The sequence below is a fragment of the Octopus sinensis genome, linkage group LG3, assembly GCF_006345805.1.
Source record: "Octopus sinensis linkage group LG3, ASM634580v1, whole genome shotgun sequence".
In the NCBI taxonomy this organism is placed as follows: domain Eukaryota; kingdom Metazoa; phylum Mollusca; class Cephalopoda; order Octopoda; family Octopodidae; genus Octopus; species Octopus sinensis.
Window position 1 is genome coordinate 140,175,832 of NC_042999.1, and position 26,453 is coordinate 140,202,284.

Here is a 26,453-nt window from a genome sequence, read left to right on the forward strand (position 1 = left end):
TTCCATTTCATTCACAAAGCATTGGTTAGCCTGAAGCTATAGAAGACACTTGGCCCAGATTCCACACAATGAGATAGATCTTGATGCTGTTTAACCAAGCAAATTCTCTGTGTGTAATCATTTTATGTCCACTTTCCATGCTGGCAGGTGTTAATCGTACATTGTTATAGATTTGGAAATAAATATATAAGAAAAATTGCATAATGCACCATAGAATTTGTAAAAGTTTGTATACGAATCAGAATCTTTACAGATCCCGTGTATAATCCCCAGCTATTGATGCTGAATGAAATTACAATACTATTTGAGAACAGTATATTTTCTTTGGAGTTCATTTTACATCCATTTTTTTTCAATTGATTGCTGGATGGGACAGGTCTTTTCCAACATGGCATTTCATCACTTCTTGCACCAACTTCCTGAAATAATTTTCCTCAACTTCTGTATCTAGATATTTCTTCTACATCCACCTGTGCCAGCTCAGAATTCTCTCTTGCACACTATTTGTATTCCTCTATTGCCTAGTTTTCCTCTCACCTCATTTGGTGCCATCATTCAAGCACACTGACATTACACATCCAACAGAGATGTTCACCTATTTCTTTCCTTAAAACATTTTACTTCTTACACAAGAATAATTCAATTTGTCTTGTATTTGAAGAGAGAATCCTTTTGTTACCAGCAGAAGTAATAGCTCTCTAATTTTTTTCCACAGTTGTTATTCTAGCTACTGTGCTTTGGAATTCTCTTCTTCACCCTTAGTTCTTTTACTAAGGTGACTTAATCATCAACTACTTCTTCAAGTGAACCTTCCAACCGCCTGAAAGAATACACTTCAAAGCTGTCCTTACTGTGCATGTGAAGTCTTTTTTCTGTTGTCCTGATTATAATCCTATTGTAACTCTTGTGCACCTATAGTTTACATTGTATACACTATATGGAATTTCTACCCACTCCTTTTCTGTATATTGATGATGACCATTTTGCAGATTGCAGTAAAGTCCTGTCATTGATAGTGTAATTAGGAGCATGTTGACTTTACAATTACTGGCAGATCTTTCCAGGACAACCCCTCCCCCCACTTATGTAGAGAGGATGGTTAATAAACCTTCTTTCAGTAGGGCTCAAATCCATTTGAATCAAAATTTCTTCAACTATTAGTACTTTATGGCAGTCCTCAGTGCAATCAGCTATGGTCACATTATCAGAGGCTAGATTGCATCAGTGTGCAGCACCATCTGCTCTGTTGTGAATTACACACTATCAATGGTATCCTCTCTTTTCACTCCTGTACTTCTTGGCTCTCAAGCCTTTCTGTGGAAACCAGAAGTATTGAATTTTATCCCATTTGAACTAAGACAAAGGAAGACTATTACTATGTGTGAATGACTTCACCATCAAAGCATCAAACATGGAAATCAGTGTGGTGGGTAGTGTAATGAAGGAATATTAGGCTGAAACAGAAGCACATATTAACCAGGACAAGTTGGTGAATTTCTATTTCATTACTTGGATAAGAAAACCCATGCTGGCAGCATCACACGTCACTGGACCATAGGCCATGTTAAGATGTCTGGGATCTGATTTGGGTCAGATCTCCTATTAGATACGAATTAAGATGAAGTTAAAAGCAGGGTAATTGGTCTCATCTTGAAATGGGTTGAAAGGAAATTGAAGGTCAGGTTGAGATGCCAAATATATCCATTATCATCATCATCGTTTAACGTCTGCCTTCCATGCTAGCATGGGTGGGACGGTTTCACAAGAGCTGGCCAGGCAGAAGCCTGCACCAAACTTCTGTGACTGTTTTGTCAGGATTTTTACAGCCGGATGCCCTTCCTAACACCAACCACTTTATAGGGTGGACTGGGTGCTTTTAAGTGGCACCTGCACTGACGGGGTCACCAAGTACTTGTAAGACAAAAAAAAACTTTCAGGGGGGGAGGGGACATGGGAGGAGGAGATCTTGTGTTGGATGATGAAAGGTTATAGTGAGACAGAAACAGGTGTCTTCCTGTAGAGGAAGTACAAGGTTACCCAGCCAGAGAGAGAGAGATCAGGAATGAAGACAGAAACAAGTGCACTACCACAAAAGAAATACATGGTTACCCAACCTGAGGGAAGTGCAAGAGAAGGAGAGAGAGATGGAGGCAAAATGCTAGGCATACTCACTCACAAAGGGACAAGGATCAGAATATAAATGGGATGGTTAAGTAAAGAAAGAGAGAAATCTAGATGGTGTTAAGTGTCAAAGCAGACCCTTGAGGTTTGAATGCCATAATATAAGTGGCAGGGTATTGCGAAGGGAGTGTGACTAAAGAGTGCAGAGTGGGGGGAAGGGGGTGGCGAATACCTGGGTATATATAGTCAGGATTGGGGAGTGGGAGGTAAGCAGAGTGCATGAAGCAGAAATGTGAGGAAGAGAAGAAATGTAGAGACTGTTTGGTTTGTAGAGTGTGTGAGAAGTTTTCTTGTTAAGTGTAGGTGAGACACACGCTGCTTCTATAAGTCAGTTTTGGTTGGGTCATCTCTAGAACTTCGTATCACCAGACATTTCAGTCCATTGTCATTTCCTTCGTGAGGCCCAACATCCTGAGATTGGTCCTTACCACTTCATTCCATGTTTTCCTGGGTTTCCCTCTTTTACAGGTACCATCTACTTTCAGTGATTGGCACTTCTTTATGCAGCTGTCCTCATTCATACATATCACATGTCCAAACCAACATAGTCTTCTCTCTTGCATGCTACATTTGATTCCTTTTATGCCACTCAATAATCAGGGATTGAACCATGTTAAACTTATGAATTGATTTGTGATAACATGAGTCAGTGATCAATCAAAGACTCTGCATGGGCTACAAAAGCATGCCTCACTGATCATTTACAATACTGAGGACAACTTGAAACAAAGCCTATTCTCTCCAGATGTTCTATTTATTTATCACTGATTCATTTAACACATTTGTTTTTTGGGTTTTTTTGTTGTTTTTTTTAAAAATCCAAATGCTCATGATAGACAAAGATAGATATACCATTATTGTGCTGGATTGATTCTGTTAACTGTAGCTTTTCCATAGAATATAAGAACACATTGTAAGTGTTGAATTATTATCACTGTCAGAAAGGAGCAGAAACATTACTGTCAGGCTTAATAACTTCACGTCCTGCATTCTTAGTTCAAATCCTGGTAGTTAATTTCACCCTTCTTTCACTCCAGGACTAATAAAATAAGTACCAGTCTTGTGTTGGTTTGATTAGATTGAATGCAGGCCTCCCCTACAAATGTGTCGGCTTCTATTTGTGTGTAAAGTTGTGAAATGGCAGAACTAATAGAATGCTGAACAATATTGAATTCCATCCTATTTTCTGACTACAGTGTGTGTGTGTGGCTATGCTGGTATTTAAACACTTGGCTATGCTGCAAGGAGTTTAAAAGATTACAATTTTTGAAGTTCTCCTTAAATCCACGACATAGTGTGTATATGATACACATGTATATCAGTTCAAAAATACCATCCAGTATTATCAGTAGTGATTTTTAGATTTTTAGAAACTGTTATTTTCATTTTCTCACATTTTGGGCAAAATTTCAGCACTTATTCACTTACGCATGTAATATTTTTTTTAGTCCTTATCTCCAACTTTATATAATTCTTTTTCAAATAGTCTTCAGATTCTTTTTGTTTTAATCCGAAACTGCTAGAGGTTAAGGTGTTTATGGCTGAAGTATTTTTCTTTGGATATAAATACTTTATTTGCAATTGAATACATTAGTTACTTCACTTTCAGCAAATTTAGAATATTATTTAGTTTCAATTTATTATAGGATTATCATCAACATTATTTAACATCTGTTTTCCATGCTGGCATGGATTGGGCTGTTTGACAGGAGCTGACCAGCTGGAGAGCTAGCTCTGGATGAAGATGTAATTAAAAATAACAAAATATATTCATACACTTCAAATGCAAAGAATATTTATATTCAGTATTGCAGCAGTAATATCTCCTTAACCTAATAAATTTATGATAAAAATTAGATTAATTTTTTTTTAATTGAAAGCAAATTTAGAGATTTTAGATAATCTCAAATTTTCAAAACAAAAAACCTGAAGACTATTACTAGAAAAAGTGATAGTAAAAAAAGTGACAAGGTTGGAGCTTTTAAAAATCCATATGTGAACAAATAAGTGACAAAATTCCAGTTTGCATGGTGTCTGAAAATGTTTGTTACTTTTCTGAAAAATGTTTTTTAACCTCGCGCATATATTGTTAAATTGTGAGAGTTTTGCTATTAATATTATTTGTTATAATTAACAATTACACTTTATTATTTGTCTGCAAAGGAAAGACAATTTGTCTATTATTGAAATGATATACAAATGCATATATAATGGAATTGGGAGGAACTGGTAGCACATCTGGTCAGATGTTTTTTAATATTTTAATTAGTAGCCTCTCATGTGTGAGTTCAAGCCCAGCAAGGCTAACTTTTTTCTCCAATTTACTAGGTACCACTTATATACTGGAATGATTCAAATGACTGCAACACTTCTCTAGAAAAGAAATTACACACACATTAAGCAAATTAAAATGCATTAAGGCAAATCCAGGATTAAGATTACTGGAGTAGCAAGCATAATTTGATGACCAAAAAAAAACTCATAAAAATTGAGATAGTCACTCTTGTGCACTAAAACAAATTAATTAGCTGGATCCATCACAGACAATCATTTAATATTCACTTTTCCCTGTTTGCATGAGTCAAACAGAATTCCTTGAGGCAGGTTTTCTACAGCCAGATGCCCTTCTTGTTGCCAACCCCTACCTATTTCCAAGTAAGGTAATGTTTCCCTATGGCCATACATGTTTTTCATGGTATGCTGGAAACACACAACATTGTTTGCATGACAATTATGCTCATTTACAACCTCTGTGTGCTGTCTAGACAAGAGCACACACACACACACAATGGACTGCTTTCTGTTGATATATTCGTAAAATTATATAGGGTAGTGAAAATTTTTAGAAATTTCACCACCAGTGGCCTAGCATGTATAAGAAGTCAATAGACAACAAATTCAATATAAAATATATATTGTTATATATATATATATAAAACAATAATCCCAAAATAGTGTAATGATAAACTCTCTGATAGCAGTTAACTCTTATGTCTGCTGGACTGAAAAATTCTTCCAACCACTACACTTCAGAGACATCACAAGTTTCCATACTTAAATTATTTTCATAAGTGTATATCATCTAATTTGTTTAATATACATGCTTCACACAAAAGATCATGGGTCAATTCTAAGTGAGGTGAATTCTGTAAAACTTTGGTAGAAATCAATTTCCAATCACACAGGAATGTATTGCTTGATTTTACACTCTTTTATTGCATGCATGTACTGAGAATTCCTGTTTTTGTACTAATGTGAAACCAAATTCATGCACTGTGTGTGTGTGTTTATATGTGTATGCCACATATATACATACATGTGTGTGTGTGTATCATACATATGTGTATGTGTGTGTATATATATATATATATATATCTGTGCGTCTTTGTACATATGTATGCATGTGTGTATACTGATAAATATATAGTCTCACATATACACACATATATATGTATATTCTATACATTCACAAGTGACATTTGTGTGTGTGTGCGTTGCGAATGTCTTCAATGATTTGTGTTTCTATTTTCATGTTTTGTATCACTTGCAGACGCATCGAAAATTCTACTAAATGCCCTAGTCCATGGCAGGTAATGTAATTGATTTCTATGACACTGTTCCTTTTGAACCGGTGCCAATCTGTTTCTAGATCCTTCATATCATGCAGTTCATTTTGCCACTGCTATTTTCTGCCTCTCTCTCTTTTTTCCTTTCTCTTTCATTTTTAGAAATACTATTCTTTATCTGTTCTTTCATGCTCTCTCTTTCTTGCTTTCTTTCTCTTGCTGCCATTTAGCTTATTTTAGCTGTGCATGAATAAATTGTTTAATGAAAATGCTATCACAATCCAAACTTGTACTTAATTTAATCTTGAACTGCACAGTATAATCCCTGTTCATTAACATATACTTCTCACAGTCAAACTTTAGTTTATTACACTGAAAAGCTCAAAAAATCAACATATGTACCATAATTATATATTTATATACAGATCCACTAATAACATATCAGTTTGATACTTTATGAAAATTTTAATTATGTATGATAATTTTGTTAAATCATCAAATTCTTTAGTGTTACCACTACTTACATTGGGATATTTTACCACTTACTGAACATAAAAATAAACTTGTCTTCTAAACATCTGCACTGAAACAAGACCAGAGGACAATTTAAACTTAGTAACAAGCAGAACAATTATATAATGTCTTTAGGAAAAATATGAGCGTCATAGCTGCTCCTAATATTTGCTATTAATTATAGAGTTCAGCTTTGCTAACAGTTATGAATTCTAACTACTGACTGTATTTATAGCTAAGTGGATTGAACCAAAAATGTTTGACATAGTTCAGTATTAGTGTCAGAATATATCTTGATTCAGCAGCTAGTTGCCAACATTCCCATTAACTCAACCAGAAATTATCAATACTGATCAAGCAGACCTATCATCGACAGTGCTCCAGCCATGACCATCCCATAGTTTTAATGATACCTAAGACTGCATTACGTATTCTGTCCTTTTTTTACTTAAGATAGTAGGGAGTGATTTGAGGGAGATTTGGCTGTTATTTCTTGGAACAGAAATGACCTAGAAGCTCCTTCATTGTTTTGTAGTCCAAAAGTGATTACATAATAAACTAGAAAACTCAAATGCATGTGTTCATTAAGCCTTTTATTTTCTTATCAATAATGCTTCTAATGCTCTCTGCATGACCTGATAAAATTATTCCAAATTATCCAGTGCTTATTGTCTGTTCTGTGTAGATCTGTCCAATCAGTTGATGGCTTTGGTGACTTAGTGCCTCATTAGATCCTACCAACTTCTTTCATTTGTATCATTATTGGTTAGTCTTGTGGCTTATTCCTAATTAATTTTTTTTCTTTTTACTTGGACTTATAAAATCATTTCTCTTTTATCAAAAATTGGTCTTTTTTTCTTCTAGGTACTTTTTTGTCTTTTATATGTATGTGACAGTGATATTTAACTTAATAGGTGTCATTTTATATTTTATTATTTATTGTTTTACTTGAAACCTTTCTGACTAATTGTTTGTCTTAATAACTAATTGTCCCACCACCAATTATAACTCTAATGATCAAAAGTATGCTATCATTTTGGGCTGTCACATATCATATGATCAAATGTGATTGGCTTCATCTGCATCTTGAGTCACCTCTAACAAGACTGACTAATCAGTGTTACTAATGTATAAACCTACACATCAGGATGGGGATGAAAACAGAAGAGTGTTCAATTTGACATTGCTGGCGGTAGGACTAAACCTAAAGCCATGTTTGACAAACTTCTTAACCACACAATCATGCCTGCACCTATATAATGTAACACAAATACACACATATATAATTGGTTCTCAGTATTTTGGATGAAATGTGATGTAATATTTTGTTCCAGCTTCCTAGAAATATGGTGCCCCAGCATGGCCGTGGCCTTCAGGCTAAAACATTTTTAAGGATTTTAAGGAAATTGTATATAATGCTCAGATGGATTACTCATCAGAAAAGGTAGCCTAAAGTGCATGTGCAGTACTTAGAATAATGCACACAAAGTGGACAATGAATGAGGCATTTAAAAAAGAAAGGTGTAGGGGACATTAGGTGTACTGTTGGTGAATTTCAGGAAGTATGGAAGTTTTGAAAGATGAAGTGTCTTGACAGCTAACAACTGATACAGGTAGTTTATTCCATGCTTCAGTAACTCTGAGTGTGTAAAATGTTTCTGAAGGTTAGGAGTGCTGTGTTGTTTCGATTTTGTAAGCATATCTATAGGTGTTAGACATGGAATTCAAAAAGGTGCCCAAAGTTGTTGTTGGAAAGATGGTGGATAATTTTGTGAGTGTTTACCAAGTTAGTTGCTAGACACTGGAGCCTTAATGTGTCCATGCCCAAGGAGGCAGGACATTTATAGTATGGTAGATACCTGACAGTGGGTATTCATCTAGTTGCATGTTTCTGAACAGTTCCCAAGAGATTGAGATGGTGATAAAGGTTCCAGAGTGGTGAAGCAAACTCTAAATATGGACACACCATAGCCATATATACTACTTTAAATAGATAGCTAGAGAGTAGCTGACAAAGGTATTACTGAGTGATGCTAAGACACCCACAGCTTTCTTAACAATTTTAAAGATGTGGTTTGTCCAATACAAATTGCTGTTGACAATAATACCCAGATCACATTCATTAGCAGACTTCTTAAGATTAATGTTGTAGAGGGAGTATTAAAAGTTGAGTTTTTCCTCCCAAAATGAATGGTGGTGCCTTGTCTACAGCCAGCTTGAGTTGCTAGTTAGTAATCCATTGCCGCACTGTGTCCAGGTCTGATTGCAGGGAAGATCTGTAGCATATAGGACCTGTTCTTTTAATTTCAAGATACAACTTGGTGTTATGTGCATAGAACAGATTCCTGTGGTTGACTAGATGTCATCTCATAATGAAAGAGTGCTGTCCTAGAACATGACTACCTCTTTTCAACCAAAAATGAAGGGCTTCAACCAGTTATAGAGATCATCTTTCACACCTATTCCAGAGAGTTAGTTTTTCTATAAGTCCTTTGTGTAGCACACAACTGAAGATTTCAGCAAAGTTAAGATAGATAACATCCACCCATAAGCTACCATCAGTGATTCAGTTGATGTCTTCAAGAAACTCAATGTGTTGGCCACAGCAGCAGGAGGTTTGATATAAGTTCCAAATTGTGAAAGTCTAATAAGGCTGTGAGAGTTCCAGAGTGTTTCTCTGACACCAGACTCATCAGTTTGGCAATGCAGCTGATTGGACAATAGTTGACAGGTGATGTGCAATCACCCTTTTGACACTGGTGATTTTCCACTGCTCTGGAGTGACACAGTTATTAAGACAGAATTAGAAAAAGAATGAAAGCTGGTGTGAAAGAAAGAAGCCACCATGTTTGTGAAGCAGTAAAGTAACATGATCAAGACCAGGAAAGGCATAGTTGCCTTATTCTTGAAGAGGTGTCTCAGCATTGCAGGTATATATTTCACAGATGTTATAGAATTTGATGTCAGAGGTTGTAAAGATGGTACATTTGAATTTTCAACACTAAAAATGCCAACATAACATTCAGCAATAAGTCCTATGCATTCTTTGTAATATGATCTGTGTGGGGATTGCAAATAGAGCCAACTAGAGAGTGAGGTGTCTGCTTTGCATGTACATATTTCCAGAACACTTTGCTGTCAGTGTTGGTTACTATGCATTGTTCAAATTCAAACACATCCTTTTCATGTCACCTGCTCTTTTGAATTAGTGCAACTCACTCAAGTTTTCATATCCTAGATGTTCCACTGGTGTAACCCCTTGCAGATGGGAAGCAGTACTGACCACATTGAAACACTGTGTGTGTGCGCAGTGTGATGTCTCACTCTGTGCAGCACCATGTTTTCAAATATACCACACTGAGAAGAATCTCTAAATACGCTGTAAAATTCTTGTATGAAAAATTATGTAGTTAATGAACAACTTCATACAAGCACATAGCACAGACTATCAGTACTAAATCCGTCGACAAGTGGTTAGAAATTGGTGGGTTGAGAGGGTGAGCACTTCAGACCATTACTGAAAGCATGGTACTTGCCAATACAAAATAATCCTCATTTGTATGTCACTGCTGTAGATATGTATGTGTGTATGTATGCCAATTGAGCTAAGATTTTTTCTTCATTATGGTCTACAAAGAGGTTTTCATAACTGTACTTTATATTCTGGAGTTTCCTTGACCTGTTTCTGGTTTCTTGTAAGATCCAGGTTATCCCTGTTGAAGTAACTGGCTGTAGGCTCGAAAGACTCCAGAGTGTCGGGCCACTGGATCAAGTTAAATAAACTGTGTGTGTATTGTCATTATTTAACACCTGTCTTCTATGCTGGCATGGGTTGGATGATTTGACAGGATCCAATAAGTTGGAGGACTGTCATGCTCCAGGTTCATAGCTTGATAGTTAGTGTTTGACCCATGATTATAACATCATAAGTTCAATTCCTGAGCCAGGAATTGAAAGTATATACTGTGTCCTTGAGCAAGGTATTTCATTTCACATTACTCCAGTCTATTCAGCTGAAAGTGAACACTTGTCTAGTACTGGTGCAGAGCCCTCTCTCCCTCAGGCTAGCACATCCTGTGTGTTCCCCTGGGTGAATGTGTTGGAGGACTGAGGGGGTGCTCATGTCTAATTGTGACTACATTGACACTTAATACAACTGGTGAAAGCATGGTACATGCTACAAGTTCACACATACCTACAAGTGACAACTGCTGTTCATTATGTATATGAGTGAGGAAAGAAGTTAGAAGTTGGAAGATGGACAATTTTTATAGTTTGTGTTTTTTTACAAACTATAGCAGACTTGTTTCATTTTCCATTGTCTTTTTATCAGTGTATGTTATTAACATACTGTAATGATAACAAGATGGAACAAGGGTAGGTTGCCAAACTAAATGCTTTGCAACTTCAGTTGTAAGAGAAGATACTGAAAAGATTGTGTGTTTCTATGGATATATATATGTATATATATATATGTGTGTGTGTATACATATGAAATATCTATGTCTATATGTGTATACATATAAAATGTGTATGTATATATGTGTATACATATAAAATGTCTATATGTGTATGTATATAAAATGTCTATGTCTATGTGTATATAAAGGTCATCATTGACTTACGACCAGAATTGGTTCCGACTGGCTGGTCATAAGTTGGCCTGTAGGTCTACATAGCTTTGTGTTATATTTTTGGGGTTAGTCAAAAATTAGACGGGTTAATTTCTAAGAAATTAAATCCATTAGATTTCAACTGGATTACTTATTATTGCTGCCGGGAACTGGTACCCCAATAGTCATAAAGTCAATCGGTTGTAAGTTGACGACAACCTGTATATATATAAAATCTCTATGTGTATGTGTGTATATATATATATATATATATATTCTCCACCTCATAACACTTCGGACTTTTCTTGGACTGTTCCTTTCTGAAACATAAAGGACTTTCTCACTTCCCAAGTGTGTGTACTTACATAAAAGAGACCAAAGTGTATGTACACCGTCATATGTGAACGCAAAACATCCAGACAGATGATACAAAAAAGGGACAAGAAAAAACAAGGATGGGTCATTTGGAGTTTTCTTTCTTCAGTCGAGTTCCAGATTATCTTTGCAATTTTGGCTGGTTATACTCGAAATTGCTCCAATCTGGCCAGCCCCAAGGAAATACTAAGTTAAGAGCACTAGATTACTTGGAAGAAAGCAGTGAATGTATGTGAAAACAAGGACAGAAAAAAACCCCAGAGAAATGGTACACTAATACAAATGCAAATAACAGGACATTAACAACAGGTTTCTTCCAACTAAGGACATATTAAATTAAGCAGACAGATAGATGATATGCCAGATTGGAGCAATCTCGAGTATAACCAGCCAAAATTGCAAAGAAAATCTGGCACTCGACTGAGGAAAGAAAACTCCAAATGACCCATCCTTGTTTTTTCTTGTCCCTTTTTTGTATCATCTGTCTGGATGTTTTAGTCCCTTATATGTAAGAGTATTATTTATATATATATATATAATATCTATGTCTATATGTATATTTATGTCTATATATCTATGTTTATGTATGTATATCCATGTGTATGGATGTACATGTTTGTATACATGTATGTATATTTGTTTATATATGCAAGTTTGTATATATACATATGCATATGTGTGTGTGTATATATAATATATATATATATATATATATATATATATATATATATATATATATATATATGGTAATGTGCATGTGTGTATCATCATTGTATGTCAGTTTTTCATGCTGGCATAGGGTGGTTGGGTCATCATTATCTGACTCACTTTCCATTGGAAATCACTGCTCCCAAACTCTCAGTGTTTATACATATTATTTTGTTTAATTTCTACAGTTGGATACCCTTCCTGTAACATCTAACATTTCATAATCTTTACATGTGTTTCACTCGTGAATACTTGTGTGTTGTGTAGTAATCACCTTGAAACACTAGATCTTCAGAAGAAAATAGTAATTCAACCCAGTTATTTACCAACCTCAGTTGGTAGACAGTGCTAAGTGAGAACTTTGTGTAAATTTAAGAGAATGTTCTATATATATCCATTAAGAAAAAGAAAGTTGTTATATTTATTTTATTAGAGAAGTAAAGATAGATAGAGGGAAGAGTGCACATATAAACCATTGTCTTATATGAGGAAATAAAGATGAATTGTGTATATATGCATATGGGTGCATATTTGGACTTACATACCTATTGTATATGTGTAGATGGATATGCTTAGATGTATGGCTGTATACATATGTTGGTGGGTGTAAGGGAATAAAAAGTTATAGATGTATATGGATGTGTCAGCATGTGTGTACAAGTATGTACAGTCCAACCTGTTTTTATCTACTACCAACTTCATAACTAACTTTTGATCCGCAATAGTTTAGGTGTTGAATTTTTCTTTTTTCCTTAGACATCCTGAACACAGCTATTAACCTGCCATCTTTCTCTATCTTTATTTCACCAATAAAATAAAAATAACTTCTCTTTTCTTAACAGCTATATATAGAATATTTTCTTAAATTTCCATGCAATTCTCATTTAGTACTGCCAACCAAGGCTGGTAAATAATAATGGACTAAATGACTATTTTCTTCTGAAGATCTGGTGTTTCAAGGTGATTATGCCATCATCTACCTATTGATGACCACACAACATATTAATGTCCACTAGTGAAACATTTGTAATGATTAAGTAATTTATGATGTTACAATAAAAAGATAAACTGAATCTGTTTTATTCTGCTCTTGGATATACACTCTTCAGATATATATAATACCAAATGAAAATCAGAAGACAATTATATGTAATATTTGATTGGAACATGGATATACACCAATTACCACGGAGTTCTAAGCAGTGGTTAACCATTATGCTTTTTCATTCGAAATAGCAATTTTTCCATATATGTTTCTGATTTTAGATTAACTCATAAAAAAACAACACCTCCATATTCCCTTGGAGATGATAAAATAGCAAAAATTTACCAATATTGATGCATTGTTTGTTTATTTTGTGATAATATATAATATAGTTTGTTGCTTTCTTTTTATATAGGAACTCCAATTTTCTGTCATTCCGACAAACGACCAGTCAGCATGGTAGCCGACATGAAGTATCTCCAGACCCGACATTGGAGCAAGCTCATAGTGGTTCAAACACCACTAGCACCAGTGGACGAAAACGATTGTGGCCGGCGCCACAGCCTTGTTACGTAGGATCAAAACTACAAGTACCTTGTAATGACAGACGACAGGTTGTATCTATGACTCCAAATTTGATGCCATGACCTAGTAAAATGAAAGCCTCCGCTTGCTTAAAACTCTGTCCTTCCAGTCAACAAAGCAGAGCCTCTTCCAAAATATATTTTCACTGTCTCAAATGGTTGAAGAAAAAGAGAGTGTAGATGAGAATATAATATTTTCAAAGCAAGCCAATGAAAATGGTTTCTGAGGTCCCCCCCTCTCTCTCTCTCTCTTTCTCTCTACTTTTTCTTTTTCTTTTTTATTTTTTCTGATGCAAATAACTCTTTAAAAAAAAAGAGGAAAAGAAAACTGTAGGGATCACAAAGCTTTCTATTTCCAATAGAAGGGAAACATTAAAAAAGAGGATTCATACTTAACAATGCAATGATATAAACTTGCTGAAATATGCAATGAGACTTCAAAATATCACCAGATTTTGAAACATACGCTGCCATTATTTTTAAGATTCTATTTAATTGATTCATATGCAATTTTTTTGTAAATATTCTTTCCCTTCTCCCCCATTTCCAATGTTCTGTATTTAAACTGTGTTGTGCATATTCACTTGTACTTAAATGATTACATCAATGAAGGAGTGATTGTTATATATTTTTTCCCATTACAGAAATTTTCCCAGTCCCTCAACTATTCAAAAATAACATTGTGAAAAGAGAAAAGATGAAAAGACCTCCTCCTTTCTTACAAACACACTCGAACACTTCAGGCTAAATAATAACTTGTACAAAATGCCATTATTAAATAATGTTTGCAGTGGTACCTCTAAGTACCTTGGATTTAAATTATGGACTGAGTTAAATGCCTTTAATAATAATAATAATAATGGTGCCAGCCTGCTATTTTGAAGCATGAAACGCCTGGTTAGCATCATTGTTCTGATTTGTCACTTTTTCGTCCAAAAAAGAAAAAAAGACATTTTTTTTTCTTCTGTTGAATAGTTTACAGCTGTTATGTGATGGTACACACCTTTATAAGGCAAAAGCAAAAAGAAAAGCAATTCATTCCCATTCACTCTCACCCTTTTTTTTTTTTTTTACTGAGTCCTGATTATAGTTGTTGGCATTTTTAGTTTCAAATCGTACAGCTGAATTGCAAGGAAGATGCAGAGAAGTCACTACTCAACACAAGTTTATAGTGTTCAACAGATGAGGGATAAATCTCCCTCTTATTAATCTCCTGGTCTTATTAATGGAGAATTTATATTCTATAATGCTACAACTCTTTACATCAGTGATTTAAACCCCATATAGTACCTTACAACTATTTAGGTTGGACTATGGAAAGTTAATTGCTTTGGTCATGGATATAAATGTGCAATTGAATCTCTTTTATAGTTGTTTGGTACCATAACAAATAAGTGAAGAAGATATCCAAAATAAAATGTTAATTTGCTGCAGGTAACTTTTCTTGAAAGATTTGAGTACCTGATACACAACAGGTGCAATTAGGTCAAAGCAAATAGAATTGTCTTTCTTAGAAACATCTGAACACCTGAAGTTAAATTTGAATTCATCATCTATGTCCTAGTGGTTTGATACCATATCTACACAGCCATTTCTGAAATTTTGATGAGAAGGGAACCAATTTTTGTCATCCTAAGGCAGCTATGCACTTGGAAAGAAAAAAAAGTTCCTTCAAAAACTTTTTCATAAAAAAAGTTGTCAATTAATGACTTCCTTACATTAATGTGAAAGAATGTCTTTAAAAACAATTTCACCTTTTTTTTTTTATATCTGACCTTAATGAAAACCGTTGTGATTTTTAGTTTTATATCCGAAACTCTTGCCCATGTTCCTAAATCTGTTACGAACTACTCCCTCCCATTTTTAAATTTAAGAATCTTGTCTTTTAACATAATTATGAAATGGCAGAAGTGGTACAGAGCTACAATTAACTTATCCCACTATGTTTCTGAGTTCAAATCTCACTAGGGATAATTTTTATCTTTCAACCTTCTTGGGATGATAAAGTAAGTACCTAGCATGTACTGAGGTTGATTCAATCAACTGTATCCCATCTCTTCAAATTTGTGGCCTTGTGCTATTGTAAAAAAAAAAAATCACTATTGAACAGAATATCTTGCATAATAAAGGTAAGCTCAGATTTGATTTCAGGTTGTACTCACTTCTATTAATATCCTTCAGAAAAGGTATCAATATTATGCAATTTTATTTCTATAAATCTGAGGCCTTGTCTGTCTATGTAAGAAATCTTTACAGATTAAAAGCACCAAGGTGCAGCAGTAAGCTGAGACACTGCAAGTTTCTATCAGTTATATAGACATCCTAATGCACATGGGAAAAGCATAAACACAACTCCTATGTATAATTCAAAAAATACTATAGGTTATAAATAAATGTTTATTCTGCATAACTTAAAATATCAGCCAAATCAACCCTCAAACAAATCCCTTATAGCTTAAATGATAAAGCCTCGTGCTTTTGTGGTTTTTGAGTTTCACCATACTCACCATATTGAATTTCAGAGCAAAGACAATGCTTGTTCATTAGCTTTTAATAATGGGTTTGAATCCTATTCAGATCCACTAAGCTAGACCTAATAAGGATAAATATTTATCTTGCATATTGGTACAATATTGTTTTTTTTTGCTTTTCACCAGAAAATCAAATAGGTTTCCCCAGTCTTTAAGACATCTAGAAATGTGAATAATGTGAAAAATAGAGTATTCAGAAAAATATGTCTACAATGGATTTTCCTCTCTTGGTCCATGAGCTGGCTGTCCAATATCTTTTATGTCTGCTGTCATTTCATAGTATTTTCTACCTTCACTACCAATTTTCTTTGTCATATAACTCCATCTTATTGTCATTTAATTATTAAAAATATGATTATCTTATCTTTTCCTTCCCCAGTACATCAAGAACTACATTAATGCATGTTTTTATTAGGAAAGACTTGGCTATTTTCATCAAGCCAAGCAACCATATAGAGGCTGATTTATTGTGTTGTTGTTGTGCTCTGGAGCTTATGTTGGGAAATGGCTCCTCATTTTGCAATGAGATAAAACAGGGCTTGTTCAACTCCATACTACGATTTTTGCCTAGCACTATAAACTAATAAGCACTTTTCAATCAAAACAGTAATCCTGTTATCTCCTGTTGTAAATTATGTCACTTCATAATATCTATTTGTCAGTGGGTGAACTGTATCATCATGATATAAGTATCTTTGCCTGCTGATAGTGTAGCACTAGAGACAGAATCTGAAACCCACAATCCTACAGCTTTGTCAGCTGCCAACACTTGAATAAAAAAAAAACATATATGGTGTGTAAATCACTATGTCACACATTGAAGAAAACTTTATAGAACAATTAAGCTAGAGCCTATCATTAATTAATAAGCTATTCATTGTAAATGATCTATTTCTTTTAGGACAGTTGAATTACAGAATCAGAAGGGTGCCAGGTTTAAACTTCTGACATTTATTTACATCCCTTTGTATTCCAAGTTTAAATCCTGTTGGGATTGGCTTTGCTTTTTCTAAATATGCAAAAGTTGTCCTGGCATAAATTTGATCCATTTTCTGACTGTGACCCACTATGAGGGTTTCTATTGCATTAATAGAGAGATAAATGTTTAATTAGGACCCTAGCCTATCATATTTTTTCTCACAAGTCAGATTGAAACTAAAACTGCTGGCCAATGAATTGGTAGTCAGAATATGATTTGTTTGTTTTACATCCGTTTCTTCATGCCTGCATAGGTTGCTTGAATATGTTAAGGTATTGTCTTTCAGCCAGATACTCTTCTTGATCTTAACCTTTGTTTTTCAAGTAAGGGATCTTTTTTTTTGACATGGTTTTGAAAGCACAAAGTGACTGGACAATTTGTTGACAGGTTTGACAATACTGCCCGTCATACTTTTGTATAAACAACTGCAGATGTTAACAAAGAGGACAGCACACAGACATATATTTATTTACAACAATCTTTCAGTTTCTCTCTACCAAATTCACTCACAAGGTTTTGGTTGTCTATTAGAAGAAAGTTCAAGGTGCTATGCAATGGGACTGAAACCAAAAGCACATGGTTGGCATGTGAACTTCAGTATTTTTGACCCTCTTTATACCTGAGTTTAAATCCTGGCAAAGTTGGCCTTGCCTCTCATCCTTCCAGGTCAAAATAAGTCCTAGTGAAGTACTGGGGGCTGATTTAACCAATATCCTTCCCCCAAAGTATGTGGCATTGTCCCTAAGTTTAAAATTAATCTACAAAGCTGCTGCTTACATCATATGCACCATATTGTAACATTTACTTTCAGCTTAGAAGACTCATTACTGAAAGCTGAGTTATACAATATTGGTGACAGGATATGAAACTACTGGCCCTTACTAGATTTTTAAATGTTTATGTAGTGTATTTTGTATGGGCAATGAAATAGACTAGTGAACCAAATGCATGTTGCATCTTACTCTTGTGTACAGGAGTTTGAATTGTGTATATTAATACTTTTGTTTGAGCACTGTAATATGTAAGCCATGAACACAATCTATCAAATGCTTGGGAATATTTCATACATCCAACAAGCTTTATAGCTCTACCCATCTGGTCTTCACTGTTAGGAAGCATGCTGCTTTAAAATAAATGGTTCTCAATTTAAAATTAGTAGGGAATTTGTTATGGGAGATTTGGCTGCTGCTACATTGGGTAGATGTAACAACTTCCCACTGTTGGTTGCTTCTTTGCTGACTGCTCAATGAGGTACTTTTCTTTTATGTCTAACTGCAATGACAATCAGATGTTTTTTTTATAGTAAATATAACACTATCCAATTTCTCTCTGTAGCAGAGTAAACAGATAAAAAAAAAGAATAGATAAATGAAGTTTAAAAGCTTTAATTAGTCATCTTTAACAACCCATGTAATTCTTTTTCTTTACATCAAACAGATCTGCATCATTTAAAAAGTTCATCATTCTTAGACATTCATAAAACACACTCACTCTGCTTCTTAAAAGATGTCAATGGAGCCCTAATTTCCTTTTTTTTTTTTTTTATCTTTCTGCTGTTTTATTTTTCTAATTAACCTGTAGAACTTTCAGGAATTGTCAGTAGGACAGCATGAAAAACTCTAACATCTGATATTTCAAGTAATATTTTATGTTGAAGTCCCTCATATTTGAGATGAGAATGGCTTGCATATAACCAAAATCTTTTTTCATTTTAAAAGACAGGAATTTATTTATTTAATTTTTACTAATAAAGCTCAGATTTTTGCCTCATGAGTTTTGGACAATTATTTAAATTACATGGAATTGAAAATTCTAAATTGTGAAATGAATTTTTTACTCCCAAATACATTTTCAGAATTTTGTCCAGAGCCCAGTTTTATATTTCTGTACATTTACAAAAAGAAATTGTATATAAATTCCAGCATATATTACTCAATATCTTTCTAGTCACACAAATTTAATCAAAATTCAAGTCTGATGCACCATCAATTCACATTAAAAACTAGATTTTTCTTTTCTTCTTTTTTTCCCCCCTCTTTTTTTTTTTTGATTGGAAGGGTGTAAAATTGACACAAGTAATTTTACAAATTGTGCAAAGCCTGAGCAATTGTCTGTACATGATTTAAGACATGCTTTCTTTTAATTATTATTGATGATAATAATAAAAGAATCCATAAACTATTGTATACAGTTTACCGATCCTTTGTTTTCCCAGTTAACATAAAATCTTAAACAAGACAACCTCCAATCTGATTGCAGCTGTAATTGTATGGCTTTACACTCTGAAATCCTTGTGGACAAAATTTCAAATATTTTTTTAAGAAAATAAATTAAAAATCTTATTTAGTGAGTTTGTTATTTTTGTTTCTAGACGAGTTTTGATGAGGTGAGAGCCAACACAAAAAATAATAATGGGTGGCTTAAGGAGGTTTACTCTACTAAACCTTCACTATCTTGCACACACAGGAAAAAAAGCAAAAGAAAATGTTTAATCAAATTGTTTTGCAGTTGTTTGAGCATGATACCATTTGAAGATAAACTTAAAAACTCTACTGATGTATATAACTCTGAAGACATTTAGCTTTCCCTACATATTGGTTGTTTTTCCACTTTAGAGGGGAAGAGTGTACAGCTAAAATGCCAACTGCTCTACATACAAGTTTAATGTTGAGTGATTAATCAGTTTGTCTGGTTCAATGAACCAAAGCATGAATTTAACCAATTAACACAAAAGATGCAATCCTTCATTTAGTTATTCTATAATGATCAATCATATAGATTTCACCTTACTTAGGATGGTTAATATTTGTTAATGCATACCAACAACCTCTTCACCCCTTACTTCAGAAAATTTAAGAGACATACAAAAGTAAATCACAAGATAAGCAATTCTCTTTTGGCTATGCTGTGTTTTTTACTGTTTAAGTGAGAGCCTGCCTGCAAACTTATCTAAACTGTTAACAAATAACTGAATTTCCAAATAGAGAATTGCCTAACTGAGAATGTTACTTGTAACCAGTGAGCCACTATCAATACATCGTTGTTATGTAGGGCTATAACTACAGCTGGAAATATCTCCAAATAAAGAAATATGATATATTTAGGGTTTTCTTTGGAGGGGGTATTTTGTATGGAAACAAAATTCTTTACTAGACAGCCAAAAAAATTTTTCCAAGATAAAGGAAAGGGAATACATGTAAGTGTCAGTTATTAGAGAACAATCAGCTAAACTGCAATTCTCAACAACAAATTTTAGTGAATTATAGAGATGTTAAAGATGGTCACTAGAATTGGCAGGCTTAGAGACGGCCTGTGTTGGCACAATTTGGAAATAATAAAAATAGAAGAAAAGGATCCTACTTGAAACAGTAGAGTTATGAGCCTCTTGAGTAGAAAAAATTATTTGTAGTCACCGATACTGTGATGGCCCCATTAGTGGGAATGTAACAGCAAAGTGTAAGCTAATGGGTCGTCGCAGAGTTAATGGCACAGTGTGACAGGGGTGTCATAATATTCATCACAAAATTCACAACTCCTCTGAAGGGGTTGGATGAGTAATGAAGAGTTCTAGTAAAAGTAGGGAATTCTGAGTAGTAAATTGAGGTCTTGAATGTGAATTATACTAAGGAACCAAGCTACTACCCACCCACTACCCTAGCAGAATGGAATGAATTAATTGGATCACAGGGATTAAGAAAATATACAAGTGAATATTAAAAAAACAACTAGGTTGCTTAAATGAAGAACATGTTTCAATCTCTTTTGGTTTAGATATGTGATAAAAAAAATTCTGAAATTTTCTTTTTAGCAAATTAGCGAGCTTGGAATTTTAGTGAGCTGTTATCAAAAGAATGAAGTATTGACCCTCTTTCTATAAAAATCCCAGGATGTTCCTTTGTTGGCACGAACATGATAGTTAGTAACAACAAACAATATCAACTGTGTTATTAGGAACAAGATTATAAGTGGAATATAGAAAAGTACAACATTTGTTTCTTCTCAGAATTCTTAGAGTAGCAAGAGGCAAGTGGTTGGCAACAGTTAAACACTAGTATAGGCCCACTCTGATATTCATTCTTTTGTAAAGATACCTTGTTTATTTCTCAAAGGTAGTGGGGAATATAGACATTAGTTCCTGTGACAGAATCATAAAGTAAAACCATATTCTGTCGTTCTTTTTTTTTTTTTACCAAGCTGAGGAGTGGTAAACAACATCAGTTGGTTTATCACACGGGATCCCGACCACATATGAACTCAAGTCCTTTAAAGTGAAATATAGCATAAATCTGTTTTTCTCCTTTTGTGTGTTGTGTGTGTGTGTATGCATGTTATATAACCAGCTTACTTTTATAGTAAGGAGTGAACCTGCTATGATGCTTATTCAGAAAGCACACCAAATAGGATCTGGGTTAGCACCAAACATTTTTAAGGTTCCCAGTTACACAGTAAGTCTTCAGACTGCAAATAGAGAGGTTCTAATTTATAAAACAATTTTTTTCTGATCTCATTTTTCTCACACATAAATATAATTATATATTTCCCTCTATTGCCCTTCTCTCTCTCACATGCTTTCAGTTTTGAGCAAATTACACATACACACATTAACATACATACATACACACACTTATAATGATTAAATTTTTAAAATCTCAAAATCACTTTCCTCCTCCACTCCAATATTGATTGAAAGGTCATTAAAGAGTTAGAAAGGAAAAAAATAAACATTATGAGGTTTAAAGAAGAAAAAATCAAACATTGGCAGCGAAGTAAAAAGTTCACCAGTTTCAACAATGTTCTTTGATTCAGATTCTCACAGGTTTGAAACACAAAACACAAGAATTGAAACACATACAAACATATACACACACACTTGAACATATGAATACATACAACCACACATACAGACATAAATCTAATGTTTACTGGCTGCAGATCACAGACAGACAGACAGTCTCTTCAGCAACAATAAGGCCGTTGTATAGAACCAAGCAGTAGTATGAGATCTTAGCAAGGAAGAACTCAGTCTATCAAATTCATTCACATAAAACAACATCAATGTTTTTGTTTTGTTCATTTGTGTCATGTGTTTCTTTTTTTTTTTCTTTTTATTATTTCTGTATTGTTCAATGTAATGATAACAATGATGACGATACTGATGATGGTGATAATGATGATGATGAAAGTGGTGGTGATTGATGATTAATAAGTCTTGATTGGGAATGGATGGAAGAATGGGAAGAGGAGATATGCTAAATCAACACCTGACACTGACAAGAGATATGTTTTTGCTACAGCCAGCTGTTTGAGATAAGGGAGTCAAGATTTTGGTGGTGTTGGTGTTGCTCGTTTCTTGCTCTTTGATTTGCTGGAACCGGAGCTTGACTGTTGTGATGAAGAAGAGGTTGACTGGGGATGCTTGTACTGCAGTTGATGAAACTGCAGCTGTTGACTGTTGGACTGTTGAGTTATGGCAGTTTGGCTGGAACCAGCAGCTGCATTGCCACTAGCTGCTTGCAGTTGTCCAGTTTTTGCAGTCTGAACAGTGACTGGAGTAAAACCAGCAATTGGCTGAGCAGTGAGATTGGCATTAGTAGCCAGCAGACCTGGAGATACAGAAACATCAGATATTAGCACAAAAAAAAGAGACAAACATTTGATGCCTAAAAAAGCCTTAAAACAAAAACATCATGAGGGTAAGTAACCCCCTCTAGAATTAGATATTCTATCAATGATGTTTTAAAAACAGATTCTTGACAGATGATTAAGTAGATTAAATCAAAACAGCTTGCTTTAGATTTGCTATACTAAATATATTTACATATACTAAATATATTTACTGATTTAAATCACACTAGTAAGACCCATGTAAATTCCATGGAATCTGCCTCTCAATATGACTGTCTCCGCTGTCCACTTCTCTCTATCTACTTTTCCCTTCAACTAACTTTTTAACCACAATATAAGTATTCCTTCCCTCATCTCACCTCATGTTGTTAACACCTCTCTCTCCCTCTTTTTCTCCTGTTCTTCACTTCTACCTTCAGCTGACCATTTGGCTTAAGTTATTAATCACCTTTCTCTACTTCTTCCACTCTTCTTTCTTCACTCCACCTCTCTAACTAACTAGTGTATAATGGGTGAATAAACAAGTAGATTGTTATATAGATGTTTCAAGTCCTTAAAACCAATCATGAAAATCTCCAGATAGTTATTAAAACTAATATGCAACATTATATATATTCTAATCGACTACACTAAAACTGATAAAATTTCACTTCACCCAAGGAAACAACTTCATCTTTGTCAACCCTGTATACAGGGCATAAATGCACTTCACTTAAGGGCATTGCATATATATATATATATATATATATATATATATATATATATATATATATAATATATATGAAGTCATGGCCACACACACATATACACATTTTATACTGCATTAAAAAAAATTATAGAAATAAGTCATTCAGAAACTTTCATTCATAAATACATAACTACAACCATTAGCACACTTACACATGCCTTTTCAATTCTTGCTTCTCTGAACATAGCAGAAACCTTCCCCTCTTTCTCTTGTCTTCCCTAGCTCTTACCTTTTATAGCCTGTCTAAATCCTTTAACATTTAGCCCAACCATATCCAACCCAAATATTCTTCCTGTTTTCCATTCAAACTAGCCAGATCCAGCCTCTCACACCTATCTTACAATGTGATTCCAAAAATAAAATAATTACATCATTGAAATCTCAAAGCTACAAGATAATGCATGATAAATTCAAAACAAATGTGAATAAATAAGCATTGCATCTGGCTGAGTAATCAGAATGCTAAAGAAATAAACTTCATTCAATCCTCTCTTCTCAGGAATGCAACTTGTTTTACACTCAGGAATCAACATGCAGAAATTTAAAATGAACATTAACCACATATACTTCTCCAGCTGCCCAAAAAGGTTACAGATATTGCTTACCTCCTCAGACTAAATTTTAAAAACGAGATAAAGTGAAGGATGCTATTAACTACACATGGCAACACTAAAAAAGCAAAAAAAATTAGTGAATATAGTACTGAACTTCCAGTTCATTGATCTCAAGTTCAAATCTGGCAATTCATCGTGATTTTAACTTGTACACTTAATTTTTATCTGAAGAATAAGTATCAAATTTTTAGGGGAATGTTATCTGCAAAAGTCTAGGGATTCATCATTCACATTCTGGATGTTGTGAAATTGGAATTAAAGACAGCCTCTTGGGAATGCTAAAGATATTTATCTTGCACATGGCAACACTTACCAGGAGAATTCACTGAAATGGTAGTTCCTGTACTGGCAGAAGTGCGATTGTTGTTTTGAGTGGGTGTGGTGACAGTTGTTGTCTGAGGTTGAGTTGCTTGCAATGCTGCAGGAAGTGAGCCCCTTTGTTGTGAGAGATTTAGAAGCTGGAACTGTTGTTGGTTTTGTAACTGAACAAGAAAGAACAATAAAAATATGAAATAATTGTGGATTAGCCAATCTTAAGATATTAGCTAAAACGACCTTAGATCATCATCATCATCGTTTAACGTCCGCTTTCCATGCTAGCATATAACAATTAAATACAATCTCTGAGAATGCTAACAGACCAAGATGATCCAACTGACGGAGCTAAGATGGCCAAGAACATATAACTAGATGCATAGTTTTCGTGTCCATCTTAATATGTTGTATAATTTACAAGTTGAATCAACGATTTCTACCTTACTAGGTTCACTGACTCACTTTGCTCTGTACCTCATCCTCAATTCCCCCTAACCTAAAGCAGTATTCAGAAAAGTTGGTCCCGCAGTATTATAAAAGATAATACAGGATATTTCAAATAGAGTAAGCATCTCTTCAATTTCTGAGCTATTACCTACTTTGTTGACATAATTCTAATTTCTAAAAATATATTTTCTTTCTTTTAACCAAGTCTGAATAAATCAAAGAAATTCGAGACAATGAGTATGTCTTCTTTTACCTGCATCACTGACATTGATGGTGCTCTCAAGTTTTGAGCAGTTCCTTTCATTAACTGGGTGAGTCCAATAGGTGGAAGAAGTACAGAACCCGAATTTGTTATCATTCCTGGAATTAGAGAAATTATATTCCTTATTGAGATCTGAAACCTTTCAGCTATAGAACAGAAAGATGTAATGTACATACAGAATTAAAATAGAAAAATGTGATGAACATAGAAAGATGATGTATACACAGAAAAGAAAGATGTGATGTATGGGTTTAAAAGAGAAAGCTATGATGTACATCGAACAGAAAGATGTAATGTATCTACATTTCATAAAGTGACATGGATAAACAGGTAATAAAAACCAGACACATGAAAGTCAGTGAGGAACTTACATCATGTAATAATTTCTAATAAAATTACACATTTTTTAGGGTAGGTACAATAACTTGATTTTATTTTATTTTATACATCAGAGAGAAATGAAAACCAAAGCTGACTTCAAAGGGATCTGAGCTTATAATGTAATGTAACTAAAGAAAGGCATTTTTGTCTATTGTTCCACTCACTGCTTTATCTATCAATAGTAATAATGATTTCTTACATGAGTCCAAAATTAAGGAAGTAGTCAAGTAAACTGATCTTAATAAATAACTGGTACTTATTTTATCAATGAGCAGCAATATCTAAACTTGTAATATAGAAGAGCCAAACTAAATACTGTAAGGCATAAGCAATACTAATAATAATCATTTATTAGGTTCACGGTTAATTTTGTAAAAACAAAATATAGTCAATAATATTGACATTTTACTGATACATAATGTATCAACTTTAAACAAATGTAAAGCAAAGACAACCCTAGAAACGAAGTTACTAACCAAGGGCTGTAAAGCATCAAGTCTGGTGCTCTACTGTTTGTGCCAATTCAGCTGGTTTCACAATACAACAATGATTTCTCATATAAGCATAAGACCAGATTTTTAAAGTAGAATAGTAAAAACTGAATGACATTTAAGGTTTGTTCAAATACATAACTGAAATAGTTACATCTACTCTGTAGCACTGACCTCACTGTTATGACATAAGAACTTATTTTACTTCATAAATGTTATAATTATTGGTTACTTTGATATAAAACAAACTTTATGTATGACACATCCAATGGAACAGGTCTTCAAATGCTTTGATTTAGGGAACACCAAAGCCTTAAAAAGAATTGTGCTGTTCAGCAGTGGTGCATTGTGAGTACTGAAACAACACGGAGTGCTAAAGTTTAGAGGGTAAACATGAAGATTATTTCATAAATAAATTGGGTAGTGATTTATAATGAGCATGGAAAAGTGTGAAATAGACAGTACAGAAGTGTATTAGTATCAATCTCTCTCAATACATGATCATAAGAGAGACACAAAAATCAATATGATTGTG

General features: G+C 34.1%; 2 protein-coding genes and 1 long non-coding RNA gene across 9 annotated transcripts in view; 2 read left to right on the forward strand and 1 right to left on the reverse strand.

Moving 5' to 3' along the window:
• Positions 1-19,377, forward strand: part of LOC115209092 (proline-rich protein 5) — a 214,023-nt gene extending 194,646 nt beyond the window's left edge. For 5 of the 6 annotated variants that reach the window (XM_029777207.2, XM_029777211.2, XM_036501420.1 and 2 more), the window contains 2 exons: positions 5,732-5,771; positions 13,357-19,377. In XM_029777207.2, coding sequence (XP_029633067.1) covers positions 5,732-5,771; positions 13,357-13,588 — 272 coding nt within the window. In that variant the 3' untranslated portion in view covers positions 13,589-19,377. The remainder of the gene's footprint in view (positions 1-5,731; positions 5,772-13,356) is intronic. The other variant, XM_029777209.2, reaches the window with a different exon arrangement.
• On the forward strand, positions 5,780-9,621 carry LOC118762601. Its single transcript, XR_004998356.1, has 2 exons — positions 5,780-7,609; positions 7,663-9,621. It is a non-coding gene; the product is annotated as an uncharacterized LOC118762601 (long non-coding RNA).
• LOC115209091 (transcription factor SPT20 homolog) overlaps positions 18,580-26,453 on the reverse strand; it is a 64,332-nt gene continuing 56,458 nt past the window's right edge. For both annotated transcript variants that reach the window (XM_036501419.1, XM_029777206.2), the window contains exons 21-23: positions 25,038-25,144; positions 24,336-24,504; positions 18,580-22,638 (exon numbers count right to left, since the gene is read on the reverse strand). In XM_036501419.1, the coding sequence (XP_036357312.1) occupies positions 22,352-22,638; positions 24,336-24,504; positions 25,038-25,144 (563 nt within the window). In that variant the 3' untranslated portion in view covers positions 18,580-22,351. The remainder of the gene's footprint in view (positions 22,639-24,335; positions 24,505-25,037; positions 25,145-26,453) is intronic.